Source organism: Oncorhynchus kisutch, linkage group LG12, assembly GCF_002021735.2.
Source record: "Oncorhynchus kisutch isolate 150728-3 linkage group LG12, Okis_V2, whole genome shotgun sequence".
In the NCBI taxonomy this organism is placed as follows: Eukaryota; Metazoa; Chordata; class Actinopteri; order Salmoniformes; family Salmonidae; genus Oncorhynchus; species Oncorhynchus kisutch.
The window spans coordinates 15,539,221-15,556,609 of record NC_034185.2 but is presented as its reverse complement, the minus strand read 5'-3'; the positions used below and the strand labels follow the sequence as shown (position 1 = coordinate 15,556,609).

Below are 17,389 nucleotides of genomic sequence, written 5' to 3'. Positions count from 1 at the left end.
AGAGAGAGAGAGAGAGAGAGAGAGAGAGAGGGTGGAAGGAGAAGAGGGTTTTAGGTTTCCTGCTGCCCTTTGGCACAGCAGCGCCAGTGTTGTTTACTTCCTCAAGCAGTTTGACACTTGATGTAAATCTGTCAGTGAGAGAAGCATTTTGTTGACATTTTGAAAATAATTAGTTATATCATATATTACACACACATATACATACTGTATAATATATACTATATGTATTCTTCAAATAGCCACCCTTTGCCTTGCTGACAGCTTTACACACTCTTGGCATTCTCTCAACCAGCTTCATGAGGTAGTCACCTGGAATGCATTTCAATTAACAGGTGTGTCTTGTTAAAAGTAAATTAATGCATTTGAGCCAATCAATTGTGTTGTGACAAGGTGGGATTGGTATACAGAAGATAACCCTATTTGGTAAAATACCAAGTCCATAGTATGGCAAGAACATCTCAAATAAGCAAAGAGAAACGACAGTCCATCATTACTTTAAGACATGAAGGTCAGTCAATATGGAAAATTTCAAGAACTTTGAAAGTTTCTTCAAGTGCAGTCGCAAAAACCATCAAGCTCTATGATGAAACTGGCTCTCATGAGGACCACCACGAGAATGTAATACCCAGAGTTACCTCTGCTGCAGAGGATAAGTTCATTAGGATTACCAGCCTCAGAAATTGCAGCCCAAATAAATGCTTCACAGAGTACAAGTAACATATACATCTCAACATCAACCGTTCAGAGGAGACTGTGTGAATCAGTCCTTCATGGTCGAATTGCTGCAAAGAAACCACTACTAAAGGACACCAATAAGAAGAAGAGTTGCTTGGGCCAAGAAATACGAGCAATGGACAGATTTTTGGTTCCAACCTCTGTGTCTTTGTGAGACTCGGTGTGGGTGAACGGATAATCTCTGCATGTGTATTTCCCACCATAAAGCATGGAGGAGGTGTTATGGTGTGGGGGTGCTTTTCTGGTGACACTGTCTGTGTAGAAAATAGTAAAAATAAAGAAAAACCCTTGAATGAGTAGGTGTTCTAAAACTTTTTAGTGTGTGTGTGTATATATATATATACAGTATAACCCACTGTACAGGCCTGAAATTATTTAACACAGGGAAATGCATTGGCAGGCAATATATCTGCATTGGCAGGCAATATATCTGCATCCCAAATGGCACCCTATTCCATACATAGTGCACTACTACCCTATGGGCCCTGGTCAAAAGTAGTGTACTACATAGGGAATATAGTGCCATTTGGGTCAGGCCCTATGGCCTACTAAACTCGCCCACCACACTGAGGTCTAGTGTTCCTGTGGCTTTGCTCATTTGTGTTGGATATTTTATTACAGGCTCTCTTAATTGGGACCTTACAATGATGCTAAGCCCATCAGTCCATAGTGGATATACAGTAGATAGCTTCCCTGAAGGGTTGTGTCAATGTCTTTCTGAGGGGTTTTCATGGGAGTTATTTAAATGTTTTACTGTGACATTCATGGTAGGATATGTGGGGTAAACCACATATATCCCTGTCTATGTCTGGCCTATTGTTACTGCCAACACCTGATAGATGATACACAAAATTTGCTCATCCATTCATGGTAAATGGTGCATCTCTAACTCGCATGCAAACAGAAACCCTGCTCAGAGATGATTCATGGTTTACACACTAATTTCTCAGAGAAACCTACTGTATTTTAGATCAGTTTTCTATTGGAAAAAGCAAAGATGAGGTGGGAGGGAGGGAGTAATAGATAGATTTCACAGAAGGCCATAAGTTCAGCTCAATGCCATGTCCTTTTTTGATAATGGGGCCACATAAGCCCACTGCCTAAAACCCCAGACAGGACTTGCTCTTTGTCAATTTGTGTTCCTAAGCATAAATTATCTTCTGTCTTTGTTGATAAAGCATCTCACATTTGCCAAGAGGCTATTGACTGTACCAGCCCAAGCACATTCCTTATTTCTGCTGAAATTCAGCCCTAACAGGAAAGATACCGGACACCTGTGTGAGAATCTTCTAAATATTTGCTGTGAATACAGAAGCGAAACTCCCTTGAAACACTAGAGGATGGGATGGACGTAACAGAGTACACTGACCCAGCTGGCACTAGCCCAGTTCAAGGAGGCCAAAACCCTTGCTGGCTTTATCAGGTACAGTACAGACAAAACCCTGAGATTTACTGCACTACAGATCCTCCAGGTCACAATGTACTGTTTACCTGACTCTAGCTGGACTGTCGACAAATATGCCAGCCTCTGTTTGTTTACAAGTATCTTGGATTAGTTAATATTGGATATCAAAATGAATGCATTATAAAGTGAAGACCTAACAAATATTTGTATGCCTGAAAACATGCAGGTGGCTGTACACATTATTCTTAACAGCAGACATTGTGAAGTCCCTGCCGGGTGAATTCACAGCCCCAACAGCCGCACCACACCACACCATCCCACAGAGATAGGTGCAGTGGTGTAAAGTACTTAAATAAGTACTTAAGTTTTTTGGGGTATCTGTACTTTACTATTTATATAAATAGTAAATACTATTTATATATTTTTATACTTTTACTTTACTGCATTCCTAAATTAAATTATGCCATTTTTACTGCATACATTTTCCCTGACACCCAAAACTACTTGTTACATTTTGAATGCTTAGCAGGACAGAAAATGGTCCAATTCACACACTTATCAAGAGAACATTCCTGGTCATCCCTACTGCCTCTGATCTGGCGGACTCACTAAACACAAATGCTTTGTTTGTAAATTATGTGTTGGAGTGTGACCCTGGCTAAATTTAAAAAACAAGAAAATTGTGCAGTCTTGTTTGCTTAATATTAGACATTTTAAATTATTCATACTTTTACTTTTACTTTTTATATTAAGTATATTTTAGCAACTACATTTACTTTTGATACTTAAGTATATTTAAAACCAAATACTTTTAGACTTTTACTCAAGTTGTATTTTCCTATGTGACTTTCACTTTTACTTGAGTCATTTTCTAATAAGGTATCTTTACTTTTACTCAAGTATGACAATTGGAGTACTTTTTCCACCACTGTATAGGTGCTTTGTCTTCAGACGCCCACAACGCAACACTCTGTGGCAGAGGCCGGCAAACATTGGGTTTCAATCAGGGTGAACCAGGGGTTATCAATGCTTTCAGTTCATAGGCCCACTGAAACACTTTTAAAAAAGGCCACCTGGTTGAGAATGACTAAGGTAAACCATCAAAACGCCAACTTTTCTCACACCTTTTTGTGAGGATGAAATTTTGATGAAAAGCACCTGTTTTAGTATTTTGCAACCATTCCTCCATGCCCCACCAATCAAATACCTGTCAGAAAGTTTATTTTCTGAATAAATGCTTGTATTGAGTGTCAATCTGTTGTATAAAGATGTGACTTGTGTAACGTCTGCTTCCAACTCACACTCTCAAACACGTAGATCCCCTGAACGCAGCTCACTTTCCAGATCCCAATCACCTGAATTCTGATCACCTGTTCACACACCTGTATGTCATTATCACACACTATTTAGTTCATTTCTTTGCACTGCATCATTGTGAGGTATTGTTTGTTTTGTGATACACTTTAATTTGGAGCGCTTGGGGTTCCCTGTAATTTACTCTTCCCGTGTATGATAGTTTTTGCCTGCCTCACTAACGATGCCTTTTGCCTATTCCCTGCCTGTACTTTAGCCTATTGGATTTCCTGTTATCAACCTATTGCCTGATCTCCCGGACGACGTTACTATCCTTTTCCCTGCCAGTACTGTTGCCTTTTTGGACCCCCTGTGTATGACCTGCTGCCTGCCCCTGGACCCAGCTACCTGCCTACTCCTGTGGTCCATTACAATAAACACTTGCTGCGCCCTGTGCTTGAAACCAGCTCTATCTCCCATCGTGTTCATTACAACTTGCTCATAACAAACCACCAGCCGCTGTTGTGAAGGGATGGACGTACATTTTGAAATATATTTTTTATTTTGTGTTTTTTTTTGTGTGTGTTTTATATCTCCCCAATTTTCATGACATCCAATTGGTAGTTAGTCTTGTTCCATTGCTGCAATTGCCTAATGGACTCGGGAGAGGTGAAGATCGAGAGCCATGTGTCCCCCGAAACACGACCATGGCAAGCCACACAGCTTCTTGGCACACTGCTCGCTTAAGCCGGAAGCCAGCCGCACAAATGTGTCGGAGGAAACCGCTTCCAACTGGCAACCGTGTCAACGTGCATGCGCCCAGCCCGCCACAGGAGTTGCTAGAGCATGATGGGACGAGGACATCCTGGCCGACCAAACCCTCCCCTAACCCGGATGACGCTGGACCAAACCCTCCCCTAACCAGGATGACGCTGGACCAAACCCTCCCCTAACCCGGGCGACGCTGGGCCAAAACCGTCCCGTAACCCGGAGGACACTGGACCAAAACCGTCCCCTAACCCGGAGGACGCTGGGCCAAAACCGTCCCGCAACCCGGACGACGTTGGGCCAAAACCGTCCCGTAACCCGGATGATGCTGGGCCAATTGTGTGCCGCCTCGTGCACACAATTGGGACTTCCAGCTGCGACACAACCCGGGCTCAAACCCGGATCTGTAGTGATGTCCTGCGATGCAGGCCGAAGGAAAAAAAATGAAGTCCCCGCTAATCAAAATAAAAACTACATTGGTTAATAAGTGAGCTGAAATTACAATCTTATATATTTATTTTGAATCTCTGTTCAAGACATTCTCAGAAACTCGTTCAGCGATCAGTTTCTAAGAAAATGTGTGGTAAGTGTACTGCACAAACAGACAAGATTAGATTCTTATCTCAAGAAATCATCTCAGTATTTTGAGATTTCTTCAATAATCTTAATTTCTGCTCACACTGTAATGAACAAGAGGAATTTATGAAGAACTATTCACATTTGATGGTATAAAGTCAAACAAACTTTTTCTAAATTATTATTTTAAATGTCATGTCACTACACAGAATTATGAGTTTCCTAGAACTCTGTATTCTATAGATTTAAAAAAATGTAATCCCTATGTGTAAAGATAAGTTCACACATGTCTGGTATAGTAATGTGTCAAATGTATACATTTTACATTAATGGACTCAGATCCCACTGATTTCAAAGGAAGGCCCTGTCATTAAGAATCTCTCACAATGTATGTTACTTGTTGCTTCACCTTTAGTGGAAAATATGAGGCAAACTACTGTATGGTGGTTCTGTATGAACATACTGTATATACTCACTGCAAGTGGAGATCCCCCAGCAACCCATGGATATGTCGGTGACTTTCTGTCCCACACATCACTACATGAGAAATGGGGGTGGGGTTCTTTCCTCTCAAAAAGGGTAGGTAGACTATATCCTCCAATGAATGAAAATACTGCTTCCTTTGATACGGAAAGAACAGAAGTGAGAAGGACAGAATACAGGAAGGGGGGAAGACAAAATTAGAGATACCAGGTCTGTTTGGTGGGGGGTGGGGGGAACTGTCTGTATACACTGTGAAATATTAAAACAAGGTGGCAGGTGGTGCTTTTCAACAGTCATTTTGTATTTTCCAATTATTTATTTTTTAACAGGACCTATTGTCATCATACCCTCTTTGTTGTTTCTGAAAAGTTGTGTCTGACAAGTTTATACCTACTGTATGCTCTGATATTAATCACAATAAGGAGTCTGGAGTTATGAAATCCTTTTTGGGCATTTCAGTCTTTCCCTATAAAGCCCTATCTCTCAACATTATTCAACCCAAGGCACCATTTAGTTACAAGGTGTGACTATGGCTATAGGCCTATGTGGTGAGCTTTGCGTGCGAGCTATTGAATGGTGTATTACCAGCCTTACAACACCAAATGGAAGACACTTTGGGATTTTTTGCTACTGTGTATTATCGGAAGAAGATAAGGCTGGTGTGTGTGTGTGTGTGTGTGTGTGTGTGTGTGTGTGTGTGCGTGCGTGCGTGCGTGAAAGAGTGAGCAAGTGGCACGTGATGTCGACACACATCTCAATGAAATGACTCTTCTTTATATATATATATATACAGTGCCTTGCGAAAGTATTCAGCCCCCTTGAACTTTGCGACCTTTTGCCACATTTCAGGCTTCAAACATAAAGATATAAAACTGTATTTTTTTGTGAAGAATCAACAACCAGTGGGACACAATCATGAAGTGGAACGACATTTATTGGATATTTCAAACTTTTTTAACAAATCAAAAACTGAAAAATAGGGCGTGCAAAATTATTCAGCCCCTTTACTCTCAGTGCAGCAAACTCTCTCCAGAAGTTCAGTGAGGATCTCTGAATGATCCAATGTTGACCTAAATGACTAATGATGATAAATACAATCCACCTGTGTGTAATCAAGTCTCCGTATAAATGCACCTGCACTGTGATAGTCTCAGAGGTCCGTTAAAAGCGCAGAGAGCATCATGAAGAACAAGGAACACACCAGGCAGGTCCGAGATACTGTGGTGAAGAAGTTTAAAGCCGGATTTGGATACAAAAAGATTTCCCAAACTTTAAACATCCCAAGGAGCACTGTGCAAGCGATAATATTGAAATGGAAGGAGTATCAGACCACTGCAAATCTACCAAGACCTGGCCGTCCCTCTAAACTTTCAGCTCATACAAGGAGAAGACTGATCAGAGATGCAGCCAAGAGGCCCATGATCACTCTGGATGAACTGCAGAGATCTACAGCTGAGGTGGGAGACTCTGTCCATAGGACAACAATCAGTCGTATATTGCACAAATCTGGCCTTTATGGAAGAGTGGCAAGAAGAAAGTCATTTCTTAAAGATATCCATAAAAAGTGTTGTTTAAAGTTTGCCAGGTGGCTACCTGGGAGACACACCAAACATGTGGAAGAAGGTGCTCTGGTCAGATGAAACCAAAATTGAACTTTTTGGCAACAATGCAAAACGTTATGTTTGGCGTAAAAGCAACACAGCTCATCACCCTGAACACCCATCCCCACTGTCAAACATGGTGGTGGCAGCATCATGGTTTGGGCCTGCTTTTCTTCAGCAGGGACAGGGAAGATGGTTAAAATTGATGGGAAGATGGATGGAGCCAAATACAGGACCATTCTGGAAGAAAACCTGATGGAGTCTGCAAAAGACCTGAGACTGGGACGGAGATTTGTCTTCCAACAAGACAATGATCCAAAACATAAAGCAAAATCTACAATGGAATGGTTCAAAAATAAACATATCCAGGTGTTAGAATGGCCAAGTCAAAGTCCAGACCTGAATCCAATCGAGAATCTGTGGAAAGAACTGAAAACTGCTGTTCACAAATGCTCTCCATCCAACCTCACTGAGCTCGAGCTGTTTTGCAAGGAGGAATGGGAAAAAAATTCGGTCTCTCGATGTGCAAAACTGATAGAGACATACCCCAAGCGACTTACAGCTGTAATCGCAGCAAAAGGTGGCGCTACAAAGTATTAACTTCAGGGCGCTGAATAATTTTGCACGCCCAATTTTTCAGTTTTTGATTTGTTAAAAAAGTTTGAAATATCCAATAAATGTCGTTCCACTTCATGATTGTGTCCCACTTGTTGTTGATTCTTCACAAAAAAATACAGTTTTATATCTTTATGTTTGAAGCCTGAAATGTGGCAAAAGGTCGCAAAGTTCAAGGGGGCCGAATACTTTCGCAAGGCACTGTATATTTCCTTTTAGTCATTGATTTACGGATTTGATTCATTGAGAACATATCAAAAGCATCCAAAATATTTAATCCTAATAGTTTTACTGGTTGTCAAACTATACTGTAGCTAGTCACCTGAGTCATTTGATCTGAATGTACCAGACTAGTAATACATGATAAGGAAGCAATTCAAACCAGCCAAGAGCCTAACAGTTAAGTGGGACAAAAGGGAAATAACCTGCATGCCAAGTACAGTACAGATGTAGGATCTAGCTACAGCAGGAAAATGATCCTGCAGCAACAGAACATGTGAATTATGATGTGGATTATAATGAATTGATATTTTTGTAGGAGTTGATAGATTTTTCATTAGGGCAAATCAAGTCTGACATTTTAAATGGAAATTACAAACTTTAGAAGCCGTTTTAAACCTTGAAAACACTACAAGTTTACATTTCCTGCTGTGCAGGTACATTCTCTGAAACAAAAGAGTGATAAAATGAAGATCCTACATCTGCAAATAGTCAAATTATTAACCCATTATAATCCCTGTTCTAAAACACTCAGTCAAGCCGACCAGGAACAGGGAAAAGGAAAGTACTGCATGTTCTGGCACAGGGAGTAAACTTGTTTATTGATGATTACGCATAAACATCTCATTTGAAAAATGTTTCCCTTCAGCTATCGAGTGCTTTGCTTCCTTCAAATAAACTGTTTATCATTGTCTTACATCAGATGACTTCACTGCTCTCTAAACCGATCGATGCAGGCTGAATCGATGTGCTATCTCATTTAAGACAAAGCTGTTTCCTTATTCTTTGCCTGATAAAATTCCTGGCAGGAACTCCCTTTTCTCTCTAGAGGAGCACACAGAGGCCAAAGAAGGAATAGTGCTTTCAAGGCAACTGGGAAGTCAGAAAAAATAAGAGGTCATATCATGACGTAAGTGATCTTCAGGTTGGAAAGTGGGAACTCTAGAAAGAGGCCAGAGTTCCCGACTTCCGAGTTAAATTATTTTTCCCAGTCAGAGCTTGTTTTATTTAGATTTTCCAGTTGTCTTCAACGCACTGAAGTCAGAAGTAGGAGATTTCTGAGTTCCCAGTTGTTGTGAACGTGGCAAGAGACAAGCACATGGAGGATCATGATGACACTCCCCTCTGAATAGTAGTCTGTCAGTAGGGCCAGATACCGTAAATACCTGATGAATGACGAAGAGTGTGAGTAGGCCTATCGATACAGAGAAAATGGGCTGCTCATCATCGCAGAAAAATGTGGTCTCACCTTTACCTGTTGGAAAAGGTGACATTTATTGTGTCCAATTAATGACCAGAATTGGGCATTGCCTCGAATAAGAAATACACATTTGTTCTTAACTGACTTGCCTAGTTAAATAAAGGTTAAATAAATAAATAGAATTGTGTATAGAATAGGAAATTAAATAACTTTAACTTCTATTTTATAATACTCTATTATATTATATAATATTCCTCAATATAAAAATGATGAACAATAGGGGCTATGAGTGAGCAAGTGGCCAATGTTGAGGTGAAGAAAATAAAGAAAAGGTTATGTTTGCGCTTTTTACAAGGTCTGTATTCCCCTGACTTTTGTAATGTTTGCATAATCCGTTGTATACTCTTTGTTTTTTTCTATATTGTTTATTCTGAATTCACAATAATAACATTTAAAAAAGTGTACGTTACCATGACAACCATGGTTCACTGCTTATTCGACCTCGGATGTAGTTACAATTTATTTGTTACTTCTTCCGGGTGAACATAATTTTTTGTTTGCATGACGTGAGATTTGCGCATGCTAAATATTTGGGACTAGCTGGCTTTTTCGCTAACTAAATTAAAACCAAAATGTCGCGGGGCTCAAGTGCAGGTTTCGATCGTCACATCACCATCTTCTCTCCAGAGGGTAGACTCTACCAAGTTGGTTAGTACAGTGTATTTTCAATCGTATGCCGGCTAGCTAAATGCTCAGTCATGGTTCCTAGCTAAGTTAGCGCTAACTGTAACCACAGACAAAGGGGAAACCTATCTTTGCTGTAACTAACTACAAGCTGCAAGTTAGCAATAAGCCTACTTTTCATTTGAAAGTTATTTTGAACTAGCTAATATTCTAGCAAGCTACACATATTTATTTAAACAGAATGCTAGCTAGGCTAACACCCGGTACATGTAAACTCTAGAAACACAATGAACATAACATTAGCTAACTAGTCAACATGAAGTTGGTTGTAATTTTTTACAAGATAGCTACTGAAAACATGTTGCTTTCTTTTAGTAGCTAGCCTAATAGCATGTGAGTACGGCTTGCTAGTGAGGATAGCTAACTAGCAAATTATGTTGTTAGCAAGCTAGTCTCGCAGTTTATCATATACCGTTTTTTCTCTGACAGTCTCATATAGTGGGACTGCTTTTATCTGTTGAAGTGATATTTTTATTGTATGCGTTAAAATTATGTGATGTCCTGAATAACCCTGTTTTATGTGTTGTTTTTGACAGAGTATGCTTTCAAGGCCATAAACCAAGGTGGTCTCACGTCAGTAGCAGTCAGAGGTAAAGACTGTGCAGTAGTCGTCACACAGAAGAAAGTACCAGTAAGTTCAGCTGTAAAACTCATGGCTGTTTACCTCATTATTCTAGGCTTCTCACCAGTGGAGGACTAATTTAGTACATCAATTGTATTTCTTAGAAATTACATCACCTTGTTTTGTCTCCACAAGGACAAGCTACTGGATTCCTCCACAGTCACTCACCTGTTCAGGATAACGGAGAACATTGGCTGTGTGATGTCAGGGATGACAGGTAGGCTACAATACCCAGCACAACAGTCTTCAGCAGAGTGATGGACCATCCAGGCTTCATAGCAGACAGGCTACTCTGGTTGTTACTCACAACAACTCAACTCCATGTGTATCTCAAAACACATACTAGCATATGCATGACCTTTTACCTTGTCCTGAACAAGTCCCAATGCTGTTTCTAACTGCTTGTCTCTTGTCTTCTCCCACCCCCAGCGGACGGCAAGTCCCAGGTCCAGAGAGCACGCTACGAGGCAGCAAACTGGAATTACAAGTATGGTTATGAGATCCCAGTGGACATGCTATGTAAGAGGATCGCTGACATCTCTCAGGTGTACACACAAAATGCTGAGATGAGGCCACTGGGATGCTGTAAGTGCATGTTTATTCATGTTCACCATCACTGGATATAAGTTCTACGGTCAAAGAAACGCAAAAGTGATGATCCGTGTTGTACTCTTAATTTTCCTTCAGACATTATAGAAGACAATGCATCTCTTCCCCAATATTATTTACAACTGTCAAAGAATTCTGTGCGTACTGTACTTCCTGTTTGACTAATAGCATGTCTCTCCTCAGGCATGATAGTGATAGGTGTGGATGACGAATGTGGTCCCCAGGTGTATAAGTGTGACCCTGCTGGATACTACTGTGGCTTCAAGGCCACCGCTGCAGGGGTCAAACAGACAGAGGCAACCAGCTTCCTGGAGAAGAAGGTTAAAAAAAAACTTGACCTGACCTTTAAAGAAACTGTCGAGGTAGATATACCCTTCTACTCCGCTAACAGTACATACAGTACAAGGTTTAGTGATGCCAAGAGTGTGCAAAGCTCTCATCAAGGCAAAGGGTGGCTACTTTGAAGAATCTAACATGTATTTTGATTAACACTTTTTTTGGTTACTACATGATTCCAAATGTGTTATTTCATAGTTTTGATGTCTTCACTGTTATTCTACAATGTATAAAATAGTCAAAGTAAAGTAACACCCTGGAATGAGTAGGTGTCCAAACCTTTGACTGGTACTGTGCATTGAAATTAAAGTGAAATGAACCAGTAGGCGAGATGTTGTACTGTCAGAATTTGGTTCTCTCCTTTGCAAAAACAGTGGATGAGATTGTGTTGTCTCTTTCTTTTTTCAGACCGCCATCACCTGTCTGTCTACAGTCCTGTCCATTGATTTCAAGCCCTCTGAGCTGGAGATAGGAGTCATCGCAACAGAAGACCCTAAATTCAGGTGAAGCACCACTCTGCTCTGAACACATCATTAGTCCCCATATAAAATACAGGAAGACCTTTGTTGTTTAGAAAGTGTGTACAAAAGTTAGTTTAGATGTGGTGGTGCTATATCGGGCTGTCCCACTAATGGACCACCAGAATACTGTTGCAACAACAAAAAACTAGTGAGAAATGTTGAATTTTAGTAATCCTTTCTTTAAGGTAATGCCTAAGAAAACTGTCGATCCTGGGTGGACAAAGGTATATTCTGTTCTATTAATCTGTCTTTTCTGCTTGCAGGATTCTGACAGAGTCTGAGGTGGACACCCACCTGGTGTCCCTAGCGGAAAGAGATTGAGCCCAGAAAAACTACAGAGGCCCAGAGAGATGTGTAAGGCCCAGTCAGAGAATTGTGGGATTTGTAGTCCCCAAGTTGAAGAATGGTGTTATTCCTTGTTTGCTGTACATTTGCCCCCTGTTCCATAAAAAAAAAAAAGTTAAATATCCAGTTTTGATGAATTTGTTTTCAGGTTGATCGCTCAATGCCAGAACAGGTTTTCACTCCGGCACTAGGTTAACAGACTGCACAATATTTTCTGTGTGTATTATTCCACCTTGTATTTTTGAAGTTTAAACCCTTTTCTAATGTAGGCTTATGCCATTTTTATTTTTGTAATACAAAAAAAATGTATTCTCAATGTGTGATCATAGATTTGACTGAATTATGTGCACCATGCCTTGGTTATATGACCTAGTACAAACTTGAAAATGTTTGTACCTAAATTGGGTAACCTGACTGAGACTTTGAACATTGCTGCAGAGTAAAACATTGACTTCCTGTTGTGGTTCTGCTCATTTAATCACATGACATACTATTGAAGAGCTGTGGTGAAGGTTCTTTACTACAATCAGTCAAAACTGGTTGTGACCTGTTTGCCTCCTTGTATCATTGTTTTTTTTTTTGCATTTTCCATTTCCTTCAAGTCAGAAATAAAATGCACCTCTGGTGACAATCAAAAGGCAAACTGACTTGAGAGAAGTGTGCAATATTTCTATGTGATGAGGGAATTGGGAAATATCACATCAAATTAGGTTTATATAATAGAGGCCAAAAGACTAATCTGAAGTCTCAGCATTTGTTTTACTGGCCCATCATGTTAGTTCTATGTCCAGAGGATATGAATAGATCACATGCAGAGATATTGGAACTGTTGTGTCTTTGGGTGAGGCTGAGTCAGATTCCTTAGGAAATCCCCTGAGAATCCAGAGGTTAATAGGCCAACTGACATTTGGCTCACAGCAAATAGGCTGCAATTAGAGGTTCCATTTTACACTCCCATTATAACAGTAGCCAAGGACCATATCTTTCTCTATCACTGATTATAATAGTGTGCTAATGGGAGAAAGGGTTGTGGAAGATACATGAGTCAGTCTGTCCAGGACGATAAATTGTTTAGTTTGAGCAATAAAAGCTTTTGCAATTTCCCTCTGACAACTTGGGTAAATCCATTAAGCTGAAGGTAAGTCTTGTCATGTTGTGCTGTCTCTAACTCTCCTTATGACTGTTAATACTAATAATAGGCATGGGTAGTGCAGTAAATTTAAAGAATTCTTATATTGGTGAACAGTAGGTTCTTCTACAGGAGTCATCAATTCCCACACACACTTATTCAGCAGCACTTCCAAGGTGGAATGTTTTATACGGAACAGTAGTTCCTCTTACACGTCCAATTCAAGGGGACTTTTAACAATGTGACTCACAGATAGTGACCTCGCCCCAACCAGGAAACCCCAGACTGTACTGATGCCGCATTCACATGCTCGTCGGAACTCGGATACTCAGAAATTTCCAGCCTGCTGATTTGTTTAACGAGGCCTGTATATAACTACAACCAGTTAGCATGTTGGAAATTTCAGAGTTTCCTAGTTCTGACTAGCTCATGGACGCGGCAAAAGGGAAGATCTCAATTGCATACTCCAGACTTTCTCATCCAATGGGTTTTGAGAGAGAGTATGCAATTGAGATTTTCCCTTTGTGTTGAGTGGGGGAAGGGGACTTCAGTTGTCTTGCAAGTATATGAAAAATGAACATGACTCTTGTGTGGGATTTCCGTGTCAGTGAGTGAGTAGCGTTGGCTAAGTGAGCCAGTTAACTTAAGGGTTCAAGTCTGTATATTGCTGTGTAAAAATGGCCATGAAGAATTACTAGAGTGTGACAGAAAATTAACTACAACCAGAGGGCGTAAGAGTAGAAAACAACAGTCAAAATCCATTTTATATTATAGATGCATATTTTAATGATTCTTTTCAATAGTGTTTCACTCACATTTAATAAAAACATTCACAAGTATAAAAAATTATATCTCTGTATTTACAATATATGATGTCTGATATATACATGAAAATAGGATAATTCTCTCAGAGGTCAGGGCTCATATTATGCTTTCCGGTGCGTTTTATTTTCACCGACCACAAGGCTTCCACCCCAAACAAATGCCATCTTCAGCCTTGTCTCTCTGATGTCTTGTCTTTAGGCCAGCTCTATGTGGCTCTCCCCCTAAAGGCTTCTGGGACCTGGAGTTCCCACTGTGCTTTGATTGGACTGGACAGGCCAGTAGCAGCTTCATCGACTTGACTTCACACCACCACGTGATGCGACTGCTTCAATTCTGCCCAAATGTAATGTCATCGTACATCTGTGGAGAACGAAAGTAACAACATTAGGAATCTGTAATCGCAACTGTAATTTAAATAGAAGACAATATTCTTTAGTACTATAGCCAATCCATTAGTCCAGATAGAGCCGTTTCCCAATCCCCCTAGTAATGCAGTTTTTTTTATTTAACCTTTATTTATACAAAGATCAAATCTCTTTTACAAGAGAGACCAGTGTGACTTTTAGTATCTCACCTGTTCATCACCAGACAGGCACTCCTCCTCACTCTCCTCTGATTCGCTCTCAGGCAGCTCTCTGAGTTCCTGGGCCGTCTTCTCGTACAACTGGTGGCGGATCTCAGCGTTCTGACGCCCGTAGGTCAGGTGGAAAGGCGTGTAGCCCCCGTACGTCACACTGTTGACGTCTGCCCCCATGGAGAGGAGCCGGTGGACCAGGGATGGGTTCTGGAGGTCCACAGCCAGGTGAAGCGCTGTACGACCGCTACAATGTTCCTGGGGGAAACAAAAATACACCAAACATTAGTTCCTTTGGTCTGTGAATACATTTAGGTTTAAATTCATCAATGGGGATTCTTGATTCTTGGCATAAGAGCACCTGTGTGATGAAACCTTACCTGTGCATTGATGTCAGCACCAAGCTGAACCAGACTCTCCACCATGGAGAGGTATCCGTTAATGGAGGCGAGGTGAAGGCAGTTGTGTCCGCTGTAGTTGGGGAAGGTGAGGATGGAGCGGAGGTGGCGGGGGCAGTTCTGGGTGATCACACTGAAGGAGATGAGAGAGCCCTTCTTACAGGCGATGTGGAGGGCGGTGTTCCCACTGTCGTCTGCTATCCGCGGGTCACACCCAGCCTTTAGTAGCCTCTCTACCAGATGGGGCTGTTCTGTGATCACTGCCAGGTGGAGCGCCGTCTGAAAGAAGAATACGAAGGTGGTAAGCTATTGATTTCAGGTGTAAATACAACCATTTAGATGGCCTGTTTATAACTATGTAAATGTAGTGATGTTTTACCACCTGTTTCAATAAGACTGTGTTTTATCAACCAATTCATTTTGTTTTAATTAACCCGTTAAGTTTGTGTTTTAATTGTTCTATTTTTGTCATCTTCAATTAGTCAATTATACAAAAATGTATTGGTTATCTTTAATTACCTGTCTCTGATTGTTCTGTGCATCCAGGAATAGATCATCATTGTGTGACAGTTTGATCATCTGCTCAGCATGTTCTGTGGCTTCATGAATAATGGCCAGGTGGAGAAACCTATGTGGAGGAGGGGTAAAATAAAGAGTTAAAAACGGCTTTGCTTCAAATACGCACGTCTGAGAGGAAGTGGTTGAAAAAAAAGAACAAAGCGCGAGCACTGGAGCATTGCGCAAGAATGGATTTTTGGGGGGGTTATTTCCACCAGTTGCGGCTTGACACATCTGATACATTATCAGTTCCTGGCAACTCGCCAGGGACTTTCCTAACTGCGCATAGCTGATTTTAGCGCCGCCCAGGGGTAGCTCTGAGCCAAAGTACACACTCAGCGGACAGCGGAGTCCAAAAGTCCTTTTGTTTACTTGCAAATGCAGACTATCAGCTGATTAATTTGACACAATTTGATAACAGGCGCATATCTGTGCGTTTTAAAAGTGATTTAGGCCTACAATGCAAATGAAGATAAGCTCATTGAAATAGTATAATTATAATCCAAAATAATACAGCACTTTATGCAAAATCATATGCATTCATAAAACATACCGATGCAACATTACCCAAAGATAAAAGTGAACTTACGTGTCTCTGTCCTCGGTCACTGTTTTCCTCCAGGGTTCATTACTGCAGGAGTTTGACTTGACTTCGACGGGGGCCACTCTCAAGTCCTCCAACTCCTTCACAAGGTTACCATATTCATCATCTTTTAGCGAATCCAGACCGCTATCAAAACGGTCTTCTTGGCTAGGTAACATTTTGCCAAGTTTCGATACCCGTTCATCGACGTTATAATCCATTTGGTTGTCGTTTGAAACTCTATAAACATCCATATTGAATAGACTGACTGACTGACTGACAAGTCCACTCACTACTCTGTTCCCTCTCAAGTCTGGAATGGAGTGCGTGTTGAAGGGAGGCGCCAGTGGCTTAAATATTCTAGCGGGGAGGAGGCAAAGAATGGGGGATTTCCACGTTGAGTTATCTCGACACAACTAGGGAAACTCATAGACCGGGCTTTTATGAGAAAAATTCCCTCTCGAATGAGCCCCATACTCACGAGTAAGAATGAAAACTTGTAGTTTCCTATTAGACGTACCTGTGATGCAGACATAAATACGTTCAATGAATGAGATAGAATATGAATGAGAGACAGACATTAGAGGTGCCTTTGACTGGTTCTTGAAGAATTCCCTTTTCACTTGGGGAATTAATGTGTCATAACAAGTTATATGAGGGGCATAACTGTTCTGCACCTTTTGACTGTAATGCCATCATCAGGTAACTGTGCAGAACCAGTGTTAAATGGAATGTCAATTGAAGGTCAACCACAGTGTGAAATATCGAATTGGTTTATTATTAGGCCTGCCATATTTGTTATTATTGTGCTATTACACTTCTGCACCTCGCCTGGTCTCATATATGAACAACTACATGGATAAAATGCATCTCTGCAAGCATAAACAGATAAGAAATTGCCAATTTAATATCTATAGGTGGCCAGGTTTTATTCAGGTTGGAATACCATGTTTGAGGGATGTTTGCAGCCTTCATGTCGGAATACAGAACAAAAGCCCAGTATGGGGAAACAAAACCAAAAGATATCTTGCTGTTGCATGGTTCACAGGTGAATCAGATGGAGCTGGGAGATTCAGGTGATTCCACAGGGACTCTCTGATTGCAGAATAATAACACAGGGTTTGGTACAGAGGTGGAAAAAGTTACACTTTCCAAATGGAGACAACCCCACTATGAAACGGACACTGCTGCGTGTTTCCCCATGGGATATAGATATAGCCTACTGGACAAACCATTAATGTGCTGCACA

General features: G+C 40.9%; 2 protein-coding genes across 2 annotated transcripts; one reads left to right on the top strand and one right to left on the bottom strand.

Moving 5' to 3' along the window:
- Positions 1-9,419: 9,419 nt before the first annotated feature.
- On the top strand, positions 9,420-13,176 carry LOC109900592 (proteasome subunit alpha type-6). Its single transcript, XM_020496288.2, has 7 exons — positions 9,420-9,604; positions 10,177-10,271; positions 10,398-10,479; positions 10,692-10,847; positions 11,055-11,233; positions 11,616-11,710; positions 11,992-13,176. The coding sequence occupies exons 1-7, from the start codon at positions 9,529-9,531 to the stop codon at positions 12,047-12,049; spliced, it is 741 nt and encodes a 246-aa protein (XP_020351877.1). The 5' UTR covers positions 9,420-9,528; the 3' UTR covers positions 12,050-13,176.
- Positions 13,177-13,963: 787 nt separating this feature from the next.
- LOC109900591 (NF-kappa-B inhibitor alpha) lies at positions 13,964-16,549 on the bottom strand. Its single transcript, XM_020496287.2, has 5 exons — positions 16,147-16,549; positions 15,519-15,627; positions 14,982-15,278; positions 14,602-14,859; positions 13,964-14,387 (listed from the first exon to the last, which is right to left on the bottom strand). The coding sequence occupies exons 1-5, from the start codon at positions 16,392-16,394 to the stop codon at positions 14,355-14,357; spliced, it is 945 nt and encodes a 314-aa protein (XP_020351876.1). The 5' UTR covers positions 16,395-16,549; the 3' UTR covers positions 13,964-14,354.
- Between the last annotated feature and the right edge of the window lie 840 nt (positions 16,550-17,389).